The following is a 12108-nucleotide window of genomic DNA, read 5'->3' on the forward strand; positions in this document are numbered from 1 at the left end:
AGGCTAGGGTCAGGGTCCCCGAACAAAACCCTACGTCATCCCACTGCCTTCTGGGTCAGACTTTTGAGTCAAAGGCTCAACCAAACCCCCTTCCTCGGCCTGGGCAACCGGGAAGTATCGTTTGCCCGCGTAGGTCAGCGTCCACCGATGTCCCTCCCCAAAATCTTCCCACTGCACAAGCAAACGCCACTGGGCCGTTTGACTGTCAGTCATCTGGCCGAAGGGCCTTATGATCCTCGCTGTCTACAAATCGTCATTTATACTGAATGACATATGCCGATCATGACCCCAGGTCCTTTTAGCTCTGGAAGACCTTGTGCAAACGATCTCAATTTTGTCGGTTTTGATTCGTGTAGATAACTCGCAATCAACAGCCCGACTAATTTACTTCCGTCTTCGTCATTTTCGTCGTTAACGCTAACATCTGAACTTCAACCCAATTTTTTTGGATAAGTCTGGGATCGCTAACGTTCGAGAAGAGAAACCAACGTGTTCCATATCCCAAACAGTTTAATTTGTGCCCATATTCAATCTATATCTGTACAGGTATGCTCCTCGTGTCTGACTCTGAAAGCTGCTACGCACGCCATCTGTCTAGGCATCTTCAGTGTCTATCACCTTTGAAAACTGATTGGTCCCAAATATCGATCCGGAGTTCGATTGGAGGCCGATATCTATTGCGTTCGCGTGGTTTTCAGTTTTAGACTTGTCCGCTGACTAACACTTTCCTCTCATGGTGTTGAGTTCTACCTACGTGATTTGGCGATTTCAAGGGCTAACTGCCCTTAGTTGCCACGCAAGGCTTTACTGATCCATGGATTTGAATGGGAAAAACTCACCGACAAAAACATTTTCAGATATATAGATTCTGCTGTTTTCGCGTAAAGCGAGTGTTTAATAATATGTAACGGGTTTCTAACACGCTAACTGAATGTCATTGGTTTCCAGCAAGCAGCGTTCTAACGTGAAACATTTTCAAATCAGGCTTTTCTGTGACAACGGCGTACTTGCAGACCGTCGCTTGTCTTACAGACAAGTGGGATCTTGGAATTTATAAATCAAGACAGATTCTAATTGGGGAAGATGTGGAGCGCTAGCTCATGTTGTATGGTAACGTGACCACATACACACGCATGCAAGCAGTGGAAACGGTATCACCTATATTTGGACTGTTTGTGAATTCTATTTTTGGACAAAGAATTAAGCCATAATGAGTGGCCGTAAATAACAAATTTTGGGAGCGAAACGAACCAGACTTGATCACAAAGTAGAAGTGAACGCAATATGCACATAGCTGAAATGTTTATGCGGCGCAGTGGTTTTTTCCAGCAAACCATCAACACTACATTCTCCGGGAGAAAACGGTTTAATGGAAAAAAATGGATCATTCAACAGAACTATAGTGAGCACAGAACCCTCCGGATTGAAACTCAAATAGCCTTGTTGTTAGCCATATTTAGACTCCTACTCACTATTCACTACTGTAGCATTCAATAATAGTTTGACCAGTCAAACCACGACAAGAAACCCGATGTACTGGCATATCACGTGTTGTCGGACCCAGTGCCTTGCGTGCACTTCTGTCTTGGTCACACCTGGGGCATCATTCCAGCTCCCTGTTAACAGTTGTCCATGTACACGATCCAAACTTCCGCACCGATGTGATCAGCATCCGGTTGTTTGTCTGCATTGAAACTCTTGTGCCATACGGATTAGCCAATCATCATTTAGGCTTATTTCTGAAATCAGTGTCATCAGCATTGGAATCAGTGGGTAATGAGTGCATACCTAATCAACAGTGTCGCAAATCGAACTTTTGATCCCGTGTAAGCACATCTGTCACCTGAAACTAGCACGTTTAACAACTGATGATGAGATTCTGATTCGTCAATGTATTCGCCATGGCCATTTAAAATTGCCAGAACTCAACGGATTTGACAATCCCTTGCCCAGCTCCCATACGTGTACGTCTATGTGGTGCTCAGCTGAGAAGACCAGCGGTTATGGGATGGTTTCAAACTTCGTTCCAGTTGGCAGAAATTACGTTCTTCACCCGATTCACGCGATATACGTATTCGGACTAGATAGAGGTCATCGCAACATTTGCCCGCTGAATACGATCTTGTGACCTTGATTCAGCCAACCACCTTTCGGTCCTAGCCACCTGAGTTCAACACGTTTTATTTAGGAAGGCAGAGGATGTATGGGGACGGTTTCCAGGCTCCTTGTGCCATAAAGCACCGCTTGATTTGGCGATAAGGGAATAACATGTTGATGACCTCAAATAAGTCCCTCAAATAGTCGCTGGTAAGAGTGAATATGACCTTCATAGTCACGCTCATGATTTTTTTCGGTCCACTATTGAGTTCAGCGAGTTTCTCCTGGTCTACTTGTTATGACATTTGAGAAATTCGGAAGCATTTATCTGCATGAGAATGTTGCACTCAAGGTTGGTGTTAACCGATGTTAGAATGCTTATGGTATTCCGATGTTTGAGAAAAACTCTTTCGGAGCCTTTTCCTGTACACTTAATCAATGGCAATCAATGCCTGTACAAGATAATAAATAAACGTTTAACAGTCTAAATATATACGATTGTTAAACATCAAACCTGTCGGTACTTAGTGAAGTTCCTCTGCATGTAACCCCGCAACTAAATAATGCGACGTTCCGTTTCAACCGACATTGTTTATTATGGTGAATACTCTTGCAGTAAAAAACGCGTTGACACTGAATCATTGGTGTTCGATCACAGTACAGGTGGCTTCATCTGTAGGTAAACTAACCGGTGTTGGAGTAGTCAACCGGAACGAACGTGTTTTCAGTTATCTGGCGTAAACAAGACGGGCAAGGTGTTCAACGAAATAGACCAATGACAGGCAAACGACCATTTGCATTTTGGGACGACCGCACGAGCATGCGGCTGAACTACAAACGTGCGACTTCGACCAGTTTGTTAGCTGGATGATATCTGTAAGCTCAGTAATCGATTTGCTGTTGTGGATTCTTGTCGTTCCGTTGCTGCCCTGCGTGATCTTCGGAACCGACAGTCACGAAAAAAGAATCGAGGTGAACCACCAAGTCACACGTGACTTGGAGGATTACTGTAAGCAGTGAATTCACCCAAAACCTGAGTTGCTCAAGGCTGCTCCACTCTAGAATTTTCTATTCTTCTGTATGATCGGCCCTCAACGGGTGAAAAATAGGTGTGCCCTCTGGTGAATCAAGAAACAGTTGTAGATGGCTTTGGAACTTTCTCTGGAATGTCTATGACCCCAGGAAAACGGGAACGTTTATCATATAGACTTTCGGATCAAATCCCTGTTCGCTGAAAGGTTGATATTTGCGAACTGAGTTTCAACGAGTTCTGTTTTAGAGCACTATTGTAATTCAAGAGGCTCAAGGACAATAGCTTCCTGCCAAGTCTTATTCGTTCGTACTAGGCCTCACATCCATTTCCCTGTTAGTACTTGAGATCAATTCATTGGTTCTAGGCCAGTCTTCTTCTATCCTGTGCGTTATCTGTAGATGTCTCAAGATAAAACGGAAAAATTCTACTTGGAGATACACGACAAAAAAGAATACGCACCCCAACGGTTTCTGCTTATTGATATCAGCGGTATGACCGATGTGGATCCATCCGGAGCTCTCTGTCTTTCAACGGTTCATGAACAATTCTACTCTATCGGTGTGATTCTGGTCTATATTGGAGGTACGTTTGTTCTAAGCATCCTCGTTGGAAAAATTTACTCATTGTGATTGCAATAATTCTAGTTAGGCGCAACAAAGACAGACTATCCTACCACGGAGTTATAAAATACTCAGCGGTTAGGGTACGAAATTCCTGACTCGAAGGTCCGTGGTTCGAATCAAACCAGTATATCTCGATGGCTTCTATCTAGGCTTTGGTGATGTGATGAAATGTCAATCTTTGTGCTTCCCACACCAAAATGGTGTTATAGATGTGTAATGATTTTTATCTGTTATTATCCATCGTTCTACTTGTCTTAGTGAAGTGCTTGTCAACGTCTGAGGCAGCAGAGTTTCCATTATCCATAGACCAGACCGCGTGACCGACTGTTAGACCACAAACAATGATGGTATGAAAGCATATAAAGCAGATGCTTCTGTTGATATAGTGTAGAAAAGGTCTGAGTTAACTATGTAACTGGAGGTGCAATTATGTACGATATAGTCCTATAAATGGACGCAAGCCATCGACTGTTCAGTACGAAGCACACACATACACGAAGACATTGAATTCATCTTATTGCAGCATTACCAGCTGCATTTGCGATCACTGTCCATTGTGATCATTGCCTCAGAATCTTCAGTCTATGGGAGATATTTACTTGGGCTTTACAAAATAATAACACACCGGATGCTATTTTTTCTGCAGAATAAGGGATGACGTTTTCGGTAAAACCCCAAGAATTTGGTGCCTGATTTCATAAACTTCAAGCGATAAGTCCATTTTTGATAGTGCTGAGGGATCAAGACTGTAACTTCATGGCTAACTTCTTCATTTTTTACACTCACTCGCAGAGCTGGATTCTCTACTCGGATCTCCTTCCTGCTAACTGAGTTTTCAAGAGATAAGGCCAATATATAATCTAGACAGGTTCTCAGTTTTCCCCACCAGACAATGTCTCAAAACACCACCAACGCAAGGGAGAAGATTTCGGCTCATGAAAGCCATCCATAACTGATGAAAATAGGACTAGATTCTCCTCACTAGAGGACCTCCAATCAGGCCACTACAGGCGAGGAAGTTGACTCGAATTTGATTGACCACTCTTTGACTGCCGAAAAGATCACTCTGAATCTCCCATTGGACGCAGGTTTTCTCAAGTTCTCAGGTATCAGACAAGCAACACCGGTGGGGGGGGGCTATAAATAGCTCCGCCCTTCGAAAAATACACTCATTGGCGTGACAATTTGGATTTGACGGAAAACTCACCTGGAATTCAGCTGAACCCTTCGTTTATGACGCTTTTAGATAAAAACATAATTTTGACGGAAGCTTGGGGACTGCGCCTAAATGATGAGCTCCAAGAAGGGCGAGAGCTGTAGTGGGTTGTCGAAAAATTTTCAGCAACCTTATGAGTAGAGTATCACATCTATACCTTCATCTTATTTTTTCAGATCTGTCCCAGTTCCGGTGTCTGGACACATCGAAATGGGAACGCTTTCCATCACTTTCTCTCTCCTATCCTACAATGTACGACGGTTACTTGGCTTGCCAGCATGCCTTGTTTGAATCCATGGTAACTTTGCACAGATGCTGAATAACTGGGCGTTGGTTTATGGTCGCGCCGAAATCGCTAATCCTCCATCATCCACCGATCACACCCACAATCTATCGCAGACTGTTTCACAGTCCGTTTTTGGTTCAACGACTAATCCGAGGGACTGGAAATCTGCCCTCATTTGATCTAATCGAAACACTGAATGTGATTTTGTTAGTGTTAAGGTACCCTTTCAGCGTTTTCATTCACCTTTAATCAAGCTTGTTTTATGTATAGAGGAGAAGAATCACTTTCTACAATCAATCAACGACCTGTTTTGATTGAGGAGTTTTGACGTCACATGCATTCAATTTTGTCGCATACGCAGTATCCACTGAACCAGCGGGTAATAAGTTGTACCGGTTTTTCATGTCATTGCCATAGACTGGGTTAACCGATGAATGTGCCTACCTACCTATTGTGAAGAGATTCGGGAATTTTCGAGATTTCATCCTGTAAGTCAAAACAATATATGCTGAAAAGCCAAGAAGCACTACACAGCAGTGCGCATCTCACGAACCTCCAGAGAGTCTCGGACCCACGACTTGACTATTTGACTGCCGGCTGCTCAGCAGCGTAATTTACCCGCATTTAGACAGGATATAATGCCAGGAAGTTGCGGTTCTCGGACCCACTGGAGTTTCATGAGATGTGGACTGCTGATGATTCCCTACAAGAAGGAAACAACTATGCAGTGCTTCCTGGCTTTATAAAACAGACTGGCTCTATTTAAGGGGCGAAATCTCCATTAATGAAAGTTTATGTGACGTTGCACTTTGTTGATAATCCCCCGAAAACATCCAACCAATGAGGATGTTACTGAGCCAAAAGTGGCCGAATGCTCTAAAAGATACATGCCTTACTTACTTTCCGGCGAATACAGTTCAGGAGTCGCTTAGACAGCTTGTCGTTCCTGACAAATGTTCAGCAACAAAGGTTGAACTGGAGAGAGACAAAACGAGCTTCATCAGAACAGGAAAATGCACATTTTTCAGATTCACCTGACAATGTGTTGCTGTTGTGACCCAACTATTTGCTTGAGATCGGTCAGTGGTTAGCGGGGGGATACTATTTATTCATGGAATGCTTGGGTATGCTACAGTCAACTTGTCCTCACAGAAAGAATGCACGATGATAGTTTGTGATAGACGGGAATATATGAACGGAGCAAGCAATGCGTATTTTACAACCAGAAAACACGTTGGTGGGGAAGCGCCTAGATGAGTCATCCAGACGAAATACACCGTCGAAGACTGTGGGAGATTTTTCCATAGCCTCATGGGTAGTATGATAATCTATTGCGATATCTCAAAAATCGTACCAAATTTAACATGAGGCGACCAGGACATCAGACCATACATGATCGATTCAGGTGGATTTGTTTGAATTCATTGTCGAAACCAAATGTGTGTGCATCTTAGAGTGTTAGTCGAAATTCGTCCAAGTTGGGGTAACGGAAGGTCGTGGACTGGTCCAACTGATGGGTTCCAAGAAGGATTATACCTCGCTTCAGAAGAGCTTGATAAGCAATCGGTAGATTTTATTTGGGCATTTTTTCGCTTTTGACAGAAAAGCTTCATCAGGCGAAGTGAGCAGGTCACTAAGTTGGCCAGATTATAAGGCAGACGAGGAACCAATCAGTAAGTCAGTCATCTTCAGATTATCGCACTAGATCAGTGTCGAGTGTCAATTAACGGCTCTTGTCGGTTAGAAAAGTTGTCAAAATCTTGCATTGGTGGATTGGGGGGGGGGGTTAAATTAATTCTGATCGGGTTTGGTTTGTTAATCTTCAGAGTGCTTCAGTTGATGATTCATCCCGGTTGTCACTGGGAGATTTTCCCTGGTCTTTTTGGGGTCGTGAGTGCTCCGACAATTTAGTTTGAGGGGATTTGAGGTCAAGTGGAATTCAGATGACTATTCCTCCTTCTGATGACCGCACACCAACACGTGTCAGCTCGACTGATCCAGCACCGTTCTCCACACGCTTGCCAGTTCCACACCTATTCTGTTAACAGTGGGATGCTTGACGATTTCTACCGCCTCGGCGATCAGTCTGTGTGACGTGGATCGTAGTCCTCGCCTCAAAACCTCAACATTTTCTAAATCTGCTATGTCCTGTATCCAGTGCGTGTTCCGCAATCGCTGGGCCTTTCAGCAACGCTTGGTATTCATCTGCGTTTCTACTACGCTCTCCGATTCTGATATGCAGTTCCCTGGCCGTCTGTCCTATATAGACCTTGGTGCAGGCATTACACTTAATTTTGTAGACACAGTCCGGGAGGTGATCCTTTAATTGCACCAGTGCAGAGTGTTCCCCCTCTGGAAAGCTACTCTCATGTTACCCGTCTTTAGAATTCTTCGGACTCGTTCGGGAGAAGATCTGTGTCCAGTTTTTGTAACTAAGATGCAGATTAGAGTTTTGCTTCCCTGTTCAATGGTCTGTAACCGGTCTAGTTGGCATTTCCGAATAAGTAACTCCGCAGGGAAGACTTTCTTCCTTTCACCGGTACCGACACCGTTCGCATGTGACGCCTAACTAAGCTGGCTGGATATCCACTACTCCGAACCACCATAGTCGATTCCCGTTCTAAAAATGGGTGACTGAGCTCCAAAGAAGAAACAATTGTTGTCTACTACACAACAGAATGTTGGTAGCTCAGGTAGCATAGATGGCGTCGATTTTTTCGCTGAGCTGGGCAATTTGATTGCAAGCATTTCACCACCAAACGAGGTGGCATAATTAATGCGTTATTGGGGAGCAAAGTGGTATGTAGCGATGGGTTGATGGGTCGGCACAGATAGTTACGTCAATAATGCGTCATATTTAGGCACGTTATTGGATGATTGTATTAGACAGACAACAATATTCTAACTGTCCATTTACCGAAGTAATTTCTTATTCCCGCGTTCGCTAGAATGACTTCTAGCTCCAGTCATGTACGCATATCGCTGGAGAATCTGTGCACTAATCGATTTCGCCGTTCCCTAAATTGACGGGACAAGGTAACAAAGTTTCGTGAATAGTGGAGATGCTAAAAAACATACTGTACTGTGAAGCTCAGAGATGGCGGCGGAAAGCTATAAAATATGACTGGAAAATGTCTTCTAGACGCCAGTGTGCATTGGTATCTGAGGGTGTTGTTGGGAGAAGTGTTTGAATTGGAGTGCTATGCAATGAATTCATTCGATGGTGGGCAGAAGAAATGACATCAGATATCTGAAGACGTCATCACATCAATGAAAACCGCTTTCACGTTTGAGAATGAGATTTTGTTCTATCGTTAAGGCCAGTCTATACTGAAAAGCCGAGAAGCACTGCACAGCTGTTCCATCTTTATCGGGAGTCATCGGCGATGCACATTTCACGAAACTCCAGAGAGTCTCGAATCCGCGAATTCCTGGTTATTATGTTGAACAGTTAAACGTTTGGCCAGAAGGAAGAATGATGCCAATTAATAGTGCCTTTTAATTGCAGTGCTGATCAACATCTAGTGGTTCAAAGGGTAAGTATTCAAACTATCAGCTGCGGGTTCCAGACGTTGTGAAGTTTTCTGAGGTGTGCACTGCGGATCCTCAGTACGGATTAAACATCTGTACCGTTTTTATTGGCTTTTCAGGCTAGAGTGACTTTACTACCAGAATGGAATCTCCTCATCAGTTTCAATATTTGACCTACAGTAACTTGGATAGTGGCTAAGCTTCCCTGGCTTTCATGTACAAGGTTTCAAAATGGCTGTTAGTAGCCACCTGGGACAGTTCGAATCCGGCATTCCATAGGGCTGCCCCTATATGTTCACGTTATTGTGGATGTGGAAGTGAACAGCGTCAAGCTTTGCATTGGTGCGTTTCTAGCGCCTTTGCATTTACGCAAACTTGGTGACCCATTAAATGTGGTTTCCCGGAATCAATATGCCAAGATTTCAGGCGGAAATATTATTTTTTTGGGAGTTATATAAGCCACTGTGAACTTAACAATACCCTAGGTTTTGTATAACAGCTTTACAAACAATATGCTTTGCCCAAAAGACTGGATGCATGTGGTCAAGGTTTGTGAAAGCCGTTATCCGTCCAATTCCAATTCGCCACGCTCTAACTGATCCCAGTAGCGCTGTAGAATGCTCCGTGCAGCATGATTCCCAGCAGCCATTACGTACGTGATTGGATTGCTTGATGGGACCACCGGGATAACAGAGGCGTCAGCCACGCGAAGGTTCTTCGTCCCAAGAACCCTAAAAGTGGAAATCAATGAAGGAATAGGATAAGCGGTGGCAAGTATCGTGATAAATAACTGTGCGAAAGATCATCTTGAAGGTGAAGGTAAGGGGTTTGGTCACTTTAGGACAGTATCATGTCCTTTGTGAACACATCTGTACATCTATAGAGCAGTTCGTTATCTGAAGCGTTAAGCGGAAATTTAAAAGAGCGAACTGCCTGTAATTGCGGACCAACTCTTCGCTGATCGGAATGGAACACATTCACCGAGCCATTTTGTGGCAAAACCATCTTAGAGGAAAAGGGATTTTGACGTCAGGTCAGTGCATATCTGATGGTTAAATAGAGGTAAATAATGAAATAGGCAGCTAAGATTTTTTACTGAATGAGAAAACGAGGCCGAAAGGACGATTGGTTGTCAGCATAACCAGACTGGCATCTAATTAGACACTTGAGACCGTCTACAGGGCGTTGAGTGGCTGGATCAATCGATTCTTGTCACAAGACTAAGGCAAACTCAGTGATCGTACAAATCGGTTTTGACAGAACAGTATCAGGTTTCGCAAACACATTGTCAGTGATTAGACCATGGTAGATGACATGCAACGACTAATTCGGATTGATCACGTGACCAGTATCAGTAAAGTGGGACGCGACTGAGCTTTTGGTTGAAACGCTGTTCCGGTAAGAGAGATTCCCAGGTATTCTCTTAGCAAGTTGCCTATTGTGCGCCGAATATATTCTGCTAAAAACATCGGGAGAAAGAATACACAACCATATCTTTGTAATGTACCACTCATAAGGTTGCTGAAAATCCATCGACAGCCCACGACCGGTTTCGCCCTTCTTGGGGCTCATCAGGTAGGCGCAGTCCCCGGGTTTCCGTCAACCTTATGTTCTACGTGAAACCAAAATGCACGAAAGTAGCGAATACACACTCATTTGCAAACTAATTCGGTTCTTTCGAGAGACTCACCTGGAACCCAGGTGAATCTCTCGTTTATGATGTTCTCAGGCAACTGTTCTCAGGCATGAGAACATCACAAACGAGAGATTCAGCTGGGTTCTAGGTGAGTCTCCCGAAAGAACCAAATTAGTTTGCAAATGAGTGTATATTCGCTAATACACAACCATATTTTGGGTGAGAACTGGCATGTTGTCCTGGCATATTAGATTGAGTTGAGCAAACCAAGATTGCTGAGTCGTAGTTGGTAACGTACGTTTTAATGGTTGATTGAATAAGTCTGCCAACAGGTTATCTTTATAGGGTAGACTCAAGTAAATTGGCTCCATTACAACGGTCGTGACGTATGCTTGGATAGAACTTTCGAACATAACCTTGCCTTGGAGATGTTAAAACACGTTAACATTATTTCCAAATTTATGTGCTCTTTCGGTGCAACCTAACTTTTTTATCGCCTTCCCTCGCTCGGAGTTTTATCTGATACTCATCCTCATCGTCTCTTTGAAAGAACTACTTTTGCGCTCTACACTTCTAGTTTGATTCGACATTTTACTGACAGATCGATGGAGTATCCATGGACTCTCCTCTTGGTCACCAGTTGAGTTGGGTTTTCATGGTTAAACTGGAGCTGTATCGACTGAATGTAGAAATTAGACGCGCTCACCTTGATCGAAGGAAAGTAGATTATACTTTTTTTTGGTAACAGACAGTTCCAAAATAAACACTTGTGACCAACTTCAACCAAGTGCATCCCTTCATTCATTTCACTTTTGATGCTGAAAGTGACAAGGCATTCCACTTCTTCGACGTTAACTTAGAATATCCACGGATTTAGTTCAGAATCAATAGATGTCGCCAATCAATCAATGGGTGTCAATCACCAATAGGGTGTCTCTTGGATTCAAACATCGTAAGTGTGGAAAACAATGCATTGCTATTTAAATACCTATATTTATCACTTCTGGCCTTCTACTGAAACATGAATACTTTGGTAAACTCTTTCTAAAGGCTGTCAAGTGCATTCACTTCCAAACTATTTATTTGTAGCAGGAGACTCAGCTGAGTCCATAGTGAGTCCCTAACCAGCCGAAACCGCTGCACAAATGTGGGATGCTTCATCGGGGACGATATTCGAGAAATCGCAGTACGTTGTCTCTAGGGTGAGTTTTCAGCAAACTTATGAGTAGTGCTTCTCCAAAAGGAACCGCGCTGCGTTATTTGAAATATCGCACCTACTGAAACATGAGGCAGCTGTTATGCAGCATCACCATTTGAAAAATATTATAAACGACGGATACAGTCGAGGTTCTTTGGGGTCATCCGTAGTAACCAAGTTACTGTATATATACTGTATATGCTGTATATATATATTCGACTCTGCCATCATACTACTGCATTACAATGTCAGGGGCCATCCGACAATCGGCTTGCAGACCAACCATTCACTCCAAGTCCAGTGGACATCGAGCAAAGAGCGATGTAACCAGGAGAAGTGCGACATTCATATGAAACCTAAAGGATTTGTTTGATGAAGTCAGTGTTTGACCTTGTGTAAATATGAAAGCAAAATGATGCCCTAATGTTGTCAGTAGTTGCTACATCATCATATCTAGACTGACTAGTGTCTCTTTACAGGCCTCTGTT

General features: G+C 43.4%; 1 protein-coding gene across 1 annotated transcript in view; it reads left to right on the forward strand.

Annotated features, from left to right (window-relative positions):
• Positions 1-5499, forward strand: part of T265_14923 (hypothetical protein) — a gene marked incomplete at both ends in the record, with an annotated part of 26282 nt that extends 20783 nt beyond the window's left edge. The window contains 2 exon segments of the mRNA XM_009175800.1: positions 3529-3712; positions 5146-5499. Of these exon segments, the coding sequence (XP_009174064.1) occupies positions 3529-3712; positions 5146-5288 (327 nt within the window).
• Positions 5500-12108: the final 6609 nt, after the last annotated feature.

This window comes from Opisthorchis viverrini, assembly GCF_000715545.1.
Source record: "Opisthorchis viverrini unplaced genomic scaffold opera_v5_293, whole genome shotgun sequence".
Lineage (NCBI taxonomy): Eukaryota > Metazoa > Platyhelminthes > Trematoda > Opisthorchiida > Opisthorchiidae > Opisthorchis > Opisthorchis viverrini.